The sequence below is a fragment of the Saccopteryx leptura genome, chromosome 2 (genome assembly GCF_036850995.1).
Source record: "Saccopteryx leptura isolate mSacLep1 chromosome 2, mSacLep1_pri_phased_curated, whole genome shotgun sequence".
Classification (NCBI taxonomy): Eukaryota; Metazoa; Chordata; class Mammalia; order Chiroptera; family Emballonuridae; genus Saccopteryx; species Saccopteryx leptura.
The window spans coordinates 178,821,552-178,830,894 of NC_089504.1; the positions used below are offsets into that span (position 1 = coordinate 178,821,552).

Sequence of the window (9,343 nt, forward strand, 5' to 3'; positions counted from 1 at the left end):
ACCATTAAATGCTGTTGTACTCTGTGTGGCCTGTGCTATGTTTCCTGGGGAAGAGGCAGCACTGAGACATTGATAGCATAACAGGCAGTCTGAGTTACTCTACGACAAGATTTCAGCTGTAACCTGTTCATACCAAAGAACTAAAGAAAAAATGAGTACAGAGTCAGAGCCAGAGTTTCAAAATATTCTCATCTGTTAAATTAAAGAGTGTCTCCCATAGAAAAGCAGTGGAGGCCCCATAGGGCAAGTACAAAACAGAATTAAAACTCCCAAGGGTCTTGTCTTTACAAAAGAAAAGGCAGGAGGCAGCCCCTGGACAGCTGGTCATGCTGGCCGCTCCGGTTGGACCACGTTGCATAATCCTCAGTCGCATCATCACAACATCTCTGAGCATTTTGATGGGGGGGGGAGGGGGCAGGGGATGAGAAGGGGCAGTGTAGTGTGTATGGGAGGAGAGTCCCAGAGGGCTCTCTTTGTCCCCTTACCCCCTTTTTCTATCTCAGAGCAAAGTAGTTGGAAGCTGGCTACACCTTGAAATGAGGCTATGTGTTTCAAACCTGGGGACAGTTAAGAGGGGTCTGTGCTTTGAGCAACCTGAGCCAGAGACAGAGGGGTGATGGAGGGGTAAGGGGAGGATGCATGATGCTTATTGCTTTGTACCTTTCACTAGGAAGGAGGGCAGCAGCCAACAGTAGCTCACAGGTTTGTAAACTGAGCCTGCTGGCTTCAAGAAGGGAGGCAGTGAAGTCGAATTAAATATAAAAGAGTCATTTGTGCAAAAATAACTTAAACAAATAAAAGACCTAGGGAAGGGGGTGTTCCCCTTAGCCTGGTGGGGAGCAGGCCATATACCCCCCCCCAAGGCCTTTTCAGTGACATGGCTTTGGGGGGAAGGGGGGTGAGCTTCCCTACCCCCTGCAATGGCTCAGGATGGGATTGTAGGGGAAGGGCTTGCATTTGTGCTCTGAGTGGGGAGTAGTGCCCCCACCCACTGTCCACAGGTGCAGGTTGTTGGCAGGGGCTCCCAAGGCTCAGCACTCAGCTTTCCCCAATCAGGGTCAGATCCAGCTCCAGGTATGGCCACTACGGGGCCAGTTTCCTCCTCTTGTTTTTGGCAGGACGGCCAGGGCGGGCCCGGGGAGGCAGAGAGACAACTGCCTATACAAAAGGAGAAGTTGAAATAAGTTATCAAACAGGTATCAAGAAGTCTTTTTTTCTCCCTACTCCAACCTCTTTTCTTCCTGCTTCATCCCCTATGCATCCCCTCCCACACCAACATACTGATACACACTTACTCGGGTTGTGGGGCTGGGGTCCAGGGTAACATCCTGGCGGGAGCTGCTGCTGTTCCGGGTGGGGCTGCAATAAGGGGCACAGATAATCAGGAACACCTCTCTGAGCACCAGGTGAACTTCAGAGTTTGGGCAGGAAACTTTCCACATTTGGACAGAAAAGGCATAATCTTGTTCAAGTAAGTATTTGCCCTTTTGAAAGCCAAGTTACTCTTTAGCTATTTCTATAAACCCAGCAAGTGGGGAAAAGCCAGGATTGTGGTGAGCCCAACACTCACTTGTATTTTCTCCTCCGGCCACGGCGAGACTTTCTGACTACCCCTGGGGGCACCTGAGAGAAGATGGACTGTGTGTGTAGGAAAAGTTAGGACAAGGCACATGGCTGCAGCTGTTCCTCAGAGCCCTTCAGCCAGACCTCCATCACTGCACTTACCTTAAGGTCTTCAGAATGGGGCCCAGGAAGGGATGGATCATTGGGCTCAGCACCGCCTTCAGCCAGCTCCCCATTATGCTGCCAGTGGTGGGTCCGTTTTGGGGACCTTTCCATTTGTCCATTGAAGCCACCACGTGCCCCCCACTTAAGGGCTAGTCGGGCAGGCTCCCGCCGGCTGCCAGGCTTTCGACCCCGGCCTGGCCTGGCCTCACCATTAATGCCCCTAAGTCCCCCTCCTCCCCTCCGGCCCCGTTTCCCTGACCCCCTGCCAGTGAGCAGCTCAGGGACTGGGGGGTCGGGAGAACTGTGGGGTGGGGCTAAGGCACTGAGGGGAGGCCGAGCAGGCTCCGGTTCCAGGGCTGAGGTGGGGCTCTTGGGGGGCAGACTGGGGGCTTCTGGCTGCTCTGGAGGAATCTGCAGGCAAAAAATAAATCTCAGTCAGTCTCAAATACAGTCCCTCTGCTTTAGTTCAGAGTGCCCACATTTCCAGTTTGAAAAATATTCATGACAAACATACCCTCAAATCCTACCTGGAGACTCTGTAGCAGGCAGGCTAGGGGACTAGAAGCCTCTGAGAGGGGTGGGTGAGCTCCCCCTCCAGGGAGGAGCTGCAACCCCAACTGGCCAGAGAGAAGAGAACCAGGAGGCTGCAACAGGCTGGGGAGGGTTCCAGGGCTGCTGGTCAGCGAAGACAAGTCACCTGCTGAATTACAAAGGGGTCTCCCTAGTGAAACCAATTAAGTTGAGCAAACCCTATTATTCTCTTAGGCTTTACTGGGTGGTCAAAGATTTTCTTCCCAGTTTACCCAGCTGCTGCTCCCAATTTGTACTGCTTCCATTCTCTATCATACCAGTCTTCCCTCAGACTTACCCAGCAGGCTGGCGCTCAGCAGAGGGCTAAGGAGTTGGGGGGGTCTCCCTGAGTTGGAGGGGGCCTTGCCCAGAGAGGAGGCTCCCAGGTCAGTAGTTGCTGTGGTGACACTGGAGGTAGGTGGTCCAGGTTGGGGGGCACTCAGGACACAGGGCTAAGAAGAAAGAATGATTATAACCCTTACGTGTGTAAAGTATTCCATATGTTCACAGTACTTTCACATATACAGTCTCACTGAAGTCTCATGTGAAGTAAGCCATGCTTACTAAATAAAGACCCAGTTCTCACAGCTGTCCTACCAATAGCCAAGTACTAAGCCCTCCCCAAAGGCCCTGAGGAAGAGCTCAGTATAACACTGAAAGCCTCTGATTCCCAGCTCCTATCTCTGCTTCTACCTCTTGTTCTGTCCCACCCCATTTCCCCCTATCCTCACCTGAGGGGGCGAGCCCGAGGGGGGATCCAAGCTGGCAGCCAGCAGCGCAGAATTTAAAGCTATGAAGGTAGGGGGGGCTGAAAGTGGGGGAAACAGTAGCGGGGGCAGGTCTCCCAAACCTGAAAATGTCTCTCCACTTGGACCTCCAGCTCCCCCTGAAGCCCCCTCCCCACCCCCAGCTGCGGGGCCCAGGGCCAACAGAGGCAATAATGAGGCAAGGAGGTTGCTAGGAGGTGCAGAAGGGGGTGGGAGAAGGTCTGAAGGGGGTGGTGGAAGCAAGGAAGCCACCAAAAGCGAAGGCCCTTCTGGCTCGCCTGGGGCTAGAGGAGGGCCAGGTCCCCCAGGTGGGGGTACCAGGGGTTCAGGGGGAGGTTGTCCCGCTCCCCCAGCCAGCATGCCAAATAAACTATGGCTGAGCAATGGAGAAGGTGGAGGCTGCCCCAGACTCAGAGGGAGAGGCAAGGCCCCTAGCATCCCCGAGAAGCCGGCTCCACTCAGTGCCAGGCCCTGCTCAGGGCTAGGGAAAGGGAAAGCCTCCCCACCAGCCAGAGGAGGCAGAGGGCAGGTGGAGCCCACCCCCATCCCAAGCCCTTCAGATGGGCTTTGAAGTATAGGACTGGGGACTAGGGGGGCTTTGGAGGCAGCTGGTGGGGCAGGGGCACCTGCAAAGAAAAAGAGAGATTCAGCTCAAGGGAGGCTCTTTCTCCCAGTGTCTAAAGAACCCAACCTCCCTGACCCCAACCCAGAAAATCACCAAAGAGCTCTAAACTCTCCCTGAAATGCTTTGGCTGCCTCTTTGCAGGGAAGGAGAGGCTCTACCACACTCATTCACTCACTTACATACCTGGCACACTGCTGAGGCTACCACTGGAGGTCCCAGGCAGGGAGGGCAGGATGGGGTGCCTGGATTCGGGAGGGCTCCCTGAGGAGAGGGTTGGGGGAGGAGGAAGGTGTGCATCTGACCCCAAAAGGTTAAAGCTTCCATCAGAGTGGGAAGGCCCAGGGGTGGGGAGTCCCAGAAGGGACAGCACAGAAGGGAGAATTGGTTGGGATGGCTCAGGGAGAGAAAAGGGTTGGCGGACAGGAGCAGGGGCACAAGGACGGCTCCGTCTAGGGGCTTGAGGGACTCCCCCTTCTAACAACCGCAATACAGTTGGGGGTCTGCGAGGACGGTGCTGAGTGAGACGGCGTGATGATGAGTGGGGAGCTGAGGGCGTCTGGGCACAGGGCCTTTGGCCCTGTAAAGTGCTGGGAGGAGGGAACGGGGGACACTGTGCCTTGGCCGCTGCAGAGAGTAGGCTGCTAGCAAGAAAAGGGGGTGCCCCAGGCCCTTCTACTGTGGGGGCCCCTCCCAGTCGTCCCAGGACCAGGGGCAGGTGCATAGTGGCTGAAGACACTGGTGGCTGAGTGGCAGGACCAGGGGGGCCAGGGAGATTATTGCTTGGGGGCAAAGGAGGGGGCGTTAAGGCATCACTACAGTGGAAGAGAGGAGGATCTGAAGGTGGTGAGGAGGAGGCATGGGGGGCTGGAAGAGAGCCCAGATTGGGGGGCACCAGGCTGGATCGGAGAGCAGCTCCCCAGTTGTATGAGGGGGCATTGAGGCTAATGGCAGGTGGAGGAGGTGGAGCTGGAGAGGGGGCATTGCCCCTTGGGAGGAAACAGGAGCTGCTGCTACCTCCAGAGGGGACTGGGTCAGGAAGCCTTGGCGGTGGGAAGAGTCCCCCAGGGCTTGCTAAAGGGGGAAAGGCCTGTGGAACTTGAGGTGGGTCTGGGGGAAGGGAGCCAGGACCCCCATTAAGTGGAGTTATGGGAGGAACTCGACATGGGGGCCGGACAATGGGTGGCCCTGGGGACACAGTGTGGAACATTTGGGGGCTTGCTCCTCCTGCAATAAATGAGAAATGATGGGTTAGCTGTGACTCCCTTTCCAAGAATTTTCACTTGTCTTCATAAATTCCCAACCTCCCTGTGCCCTCCTCTCACCAAGCAGTTCCCCATTCCACCCTTCTTGCTCCCTCTCATAAAACTCCCTCCCATCATTCCTCTTCCAGGCCTTTAAGTTGTCCTCAGTCTTCTGTAAAGGAGATAAAACTCACCAGGAGAAGAATGTGAGCAGGTGGTCTCCATGCTGCGGTACAGGGTTGCCATGGCAACGGCTTTCCTGCGGTGGTTGCACAGCTTGGTCATGTCCTCCTCTGATGCTGGCCCCACCCCAGCCCCACCTGGGGTCACCGGGGCCAAAGGGTCAAAGTTGAAAACCTGTAAGGTAGAAGGCATGAACAGGGACCTTGAGAGGCTGGAATTTGTGACAAAGGCTACTTTGAGCAGTGATTTAATTTAAGTCTGTAGACTTATACCTTATTCTCTGGCACCCCTCATCACTCTTACCTTGGGGACATTGAGTGGACACTCCAGACCGCACTTGCAGGTCCCATCGCTGAGGAGGTAGCTCCGGGTTTGCTCCAAGGAAGACAGCTCTGTGCCACTTGGGCTTGAAGACCACAGGGTCAGAGAATATGGGGTTAGCTGACACTGTATCAGAGGACACTCTTAAACCATCTTCTTAGGAAAGGCAGAGAATTAGATATGTGGGAAGAGATAGAAAGAGGTACAGCAGATTCAAAGACACAAAGAGCAAAAAAGGCTGAGGAAGGAAGGAGGGCAACAGAGTACCAGGGATCTGAGCTTTGAGAAGTAGGGTGGGAGAGAGAAAAATCAGGCAACTAAAGGACCTGGGGATAGAATTTAGGGAACTTTGAAAATCTATACCTGATATAGAGCACAGTGCCTTCTCGAACACAGCGCTGCCAACCGATGGGGACAGATGTGGCCACAGGGCCCCCAGCTCTGTCTGCTCCACTGCTCTCATTGCCCCCATTCATTGTGTGTAATCAGCTCCCACGTGCCTGATAACACAGACATCCATGTGGGCATTAGAATTAAAATGAGCTGGGTACCTGAGGGAGTACTCCAGGATGGCAAAGGTTGTGGGGAGACCCAAGAGAACTCAGAGGTAAGGGGAAACCCTCAGAGAGCTGGGCAAGAGACTGAGGGGAAATCTGCCATCCCACCATGGCTACCTGAACATCTCTGCAAACATTGTGGGGTCCAGTCTAAAGCCGGGGCCGCCGGCTTAGCCCACACCTGCAAGACAGGAGAAAAGAATCTGATCAACTCAGGAGAACACAACAGTTCAAGATATTCTCAAGGGAAAGATCCTTAATGAAGTGCCCATAAAAATCTCTGGGATCTGCTGGCTCAGTCCACAACCAACCTTTACATGTGCAGTCCCAAGGACCCAGAGTAGGGTCAAAGCCTCAAGTTCCAGGAACCAAGGAATCACAACTCAATCCCTAAACATATAAAAAGCAGGGTCCTTTTGTCCCATCAGGGACAGAAGATTTTACCCAGCACTGTGGGAAAATTCCCATAATGCTAGTCCACTGGGAAGTTTCCCAGAGAAGCTGGCCCCTGCAGTTCCCACTCCCCCCAAGGAAGATCATCTAAAAAGTACAGATTGCCCCACAGGTCACCAAGCCATTGCCCAACTGCCTGCTCGGTGGTACCAACTGTACTCCCCCCATTCCGGGCTGATCTGGTTCACTTCGGTCTTCTCCTAGGATCCTGAGAAGCTCCTGATTTGCCCCCCAAGCCTAAGGCAACAGGATTCAGCACCTACTATCCCACAGACTTCAAATTAGCTCCAACAGGAATTCTCCTCTAATATGTAGAGTCACCCCTCAAACCTGCAAGTATTCTCTCCAACCTCACCATCGCTCCCACCCCACACTGGCGACTTCAAAACTTTCCCTCTCATAACAAGGCGCCCTGTCACCCTGCTTCCCTTAGCCTGGGGAGGAGGGGAAAGCGCTCGAAGTAGGAAGGAACTTGGGGAGAGGGCGGGCGGGAGGGTGGGCAATGCACTGAGGGGAGGGAGGTGAAGAAGGCAAAAGTCAAGCCGTTACGAGGGGGGAAAGGATGGGGGCAGGTGAGGGCGGGGAGGTGGGGATGGGGCCAGAGAGGGGGCCGAGAGGACGCGGAGGGGGCAGAGGGTAGGGACTGGAGGGGAGGGGAGGGGGAGGGGCGGAATGGGGGGGGCCGGGCCCTGCACTCACCGCGGCCCATAGTTCGGCCGGCCCCGCCCTGCGCAGTCGCGGCCCAGAGGGTGAGTGGGAGGGAGTGGGAGGAGGGTCGGTGGAGCCCGAGCCTCCGGTACGGCCCCAGCCGGTCCTAGCAGGAAGCGCCGCCGCCGCCGCCGCCGCCGATCACCAAGCGGCCTCCCGCGCATGCGCCATGGGTGCTAGGGGCAGCCCTGGGGATTCCGTTCCCAGAAGGCACTGCGCAGGCTGCTGCCACCGCCGCCGTTGCCGCCGTTGCCGCCGCCGTTGCCGCCGCCGCCGCCGCCGCCGCCGCCCGGACGGGAGAGGGGCGGGGCCGGGCCCCCGCCCAGCGGACAGCGACGAGCCAACAGGAGGGGCCGCAGTGCGCATGCGGGAGCGCGCCTACCCCTCCCCCACAACCCCCCATTAATCCCCAAGAGAACAAACACCTCACGCGGCGCCCCTCCCTCCGCGGAAGGATCTGAGCCTATACCCAGGCCACTGGTGGCCAATCCCAGCCTCCCCCGGGTGGGGGCCCTTTCCAAAGCCACAATCTGTTGGGGGAGCAAGGAATGCCAGATCCGGAAGGGGCCCGCCCCCAAAGATGAAAGTCGCGACTTGCCCTGCCAAGCCCAAAGGCTTACAGAGTAGTGTGCTGGGTGGGACTTGACCCACCTCCCCAGGTCAGCATGTCACAACACGACCTCCGCTTGTCAAGTCACATGACCTCTTCCTGTCACTGACAATCTGGTCGTGCCTTTGAACCAGGAGAGGGCATCTGGTCCAACCCACCCACCCCCACCCCTACCCCAACCCCAATTTACAGAGGGAAATGGAGGCCTGGAGCAACGGACCTGGACTGACCAAGGATCTGTCACTGTCGGATCACAACCTGTACCTGCCATCCATCTACACCAGTCTCCTGACAGTTTCTACTTAGAGAAACTAGCTGTCCCCTAGAAAGTATGACAGGATGTGTAACATGGCCTCTGTTTGCTAACCAATGGCACAAGAAAAATACTTTGCATTTTGCCCGGTGCCTTTCACTTTGGTTCAAGCTGCTTCAAAGTTCGAAGTGCTCTCATTTTACCTTCATAACTTATTATTTTCAAACAAGAACGGAGAGGCACAGAATTAGGTGGCTGAACAGGGATCCCTGAGCAAGGGAGAGGCAGCAGAGGCTAGAATCTGACGTCTCCTGACAACCTGGTCCAAAGCAGTCGCGCGCTTACGTGCACGTACTGTCCCAGGCAACACGGCTCTACTGTAGCCCCAACGCCTAGGAGGTAGGAGGCCTCAGCTTCTCACATCAGGGAGTCACAGGACTTACTGTCTGGTCCAGTGAAAAGGGCAGGTCTTGATCTTTGGTGAAGGGCACAAAGCACCATTAGAGGAATTGAGTGGGGAAACAGAATCCAGCCCACCGGGAAAAGAACATGAGTTTTGGCATGCTGAGGGCTCATTAGCTTTAACAAGATAAAAGTTAAGGGTGCTCTTCTGAAAGAAGCTGAAAATGACTAGCAAGGGGATTCAAGTAACTCGGCCCCTTTTTGGGTAGTTAGGGGCTGAGATCAGCCCCTTTAATAAGACTCGAGATGTAGACAATCCTGTCGGATGGATGCCAACTTTCAAAGGAGGGGTGTTTATAAGGCTTTGTGTCCATTATTAAGCTAGGAAGGGGCCAAGGAAAATGGGAGCCCTTTATGGAGGAGATGAAACAGGAGCTAATTCCAGGTGGGCGGACAAAGAGCTGCTGAGGAAGACAAGCTACACGGAAGTTTCACTCCTTAGCCGACGAGCAGCCACAGTTGATAGCCGTTGGGGCTGGTGGATGCTGGGAGCTGGCGCCCCGCCCTCTATCCTCTCCCCCTTAAGCCCCGTACATCCCACTACCCTAGTAGTTCCTGCGCGTGCGCGCGCGGGAGCTGCTTGCCAAACATTGCATCATCCCCGCCCCCCTTTCCTCCCCTCCCCCCGCCAGCTCTCCCCCTCTGCGCGCGCGCATGACTCACTCACCGCCTCCGCGGAACCTCGTGACCCAAAGCCACTTCCGGGTCCAACAAGACGTCGACCCCAAGAAGGAGGGAGCGATGTGGGGCGGTTCCGCGGGTTTCCTGAGTGGCGGATGTAAGGGTAAGGCGGGGCTAACGCTGGCGTGCCGCTTTCTGATTGGTAGTCTTCTGGATACGCCCCTAAGAGGAGGGCAAGGCCCTG

General features: G+C 55.8%; 1 protein-coding gene across 4 annotated transcripts; it reads right to left on the bottom strand.

Moving 5' to 3' along the window:
* Nucleotides 1–163: 163 nt before the first annotated feature.
* Nucleotides 164–7,449, bottom strand: MBD6 (methyl-CpG binding domain protein 6). Of its 4 annotated transcripts, none has more exons than XM_066369381.1 (13): nucleotides 7,145–7,449; nucleotides 6,110–6,173; nucleotides 5,799–5,935; nucleotides 5,418–5,520; nucleotides 5,126–5,288; nucleotides 3,874–4,914; nucleotides 3,030–3,691; nucleotides 2,597–2,750; nucleotides 2,256–2,425; nucleotides 1,726–2,139; nucleotides 1,571–1,623; nucleotides 1,296–1,359; nucleotides 164–1,158 (listed from the first exon to the last, which is right to left on the bottom strand). In XM_066369381.1, the coding sequence occupies exons 3-13, from the start codon at nucleotides 5,909–5,911 to the stop codon at nucleotides 1,084–1,086; spliced, it is 3,012 nt and encodes a 1,003-aa protein (XP_066225478.1). In that variant the 5' UTR covers nucleotides 5,912–5,935; nucleotides 6,110–6,173; nucleotides 7,145–7,449; the 3' UTR covers nucleotides 164–1,083. The 4 variants fall into 4 exon arrangements, with proteins under 4 accessions (XP_066225478.1, XP_066225476.1, XP_066225477.1 ...); XM_066369379.1 differs by having other exon boundaries at nucleotides 1,571–1,638; XM_066369380.1 differs by having other exon boundaries at nucleotides 2,256–2,428.
* Nucleotides 7,450–9,343: the final 1,894 nt, after the last annotated feature.

Coding starts and splice junctions, on each gene's coding strand:
- MBD6 (XM_066369378.1), bottom strand. CDS start 5,911: ATGAATGGGGGCAATGAGAGCAGTGGAGCAGACAGAGCTGGGGGCCCT. Junction 2,751..3,029: donor CCTCGGGCTCGCCCCCTCAG/GTGAGGATAGGG, acceptor CTTTCTTCTTAG/CCCTGTGTCCTGAGTGCCCC. Junction 1,159..1,295: donor ACCCCAGCCCCACAACCCGA/GTAAGTGTGTAT, acceptor CCTTTTGTATAG/GCAGTTGTCTCTCTGCCTCC.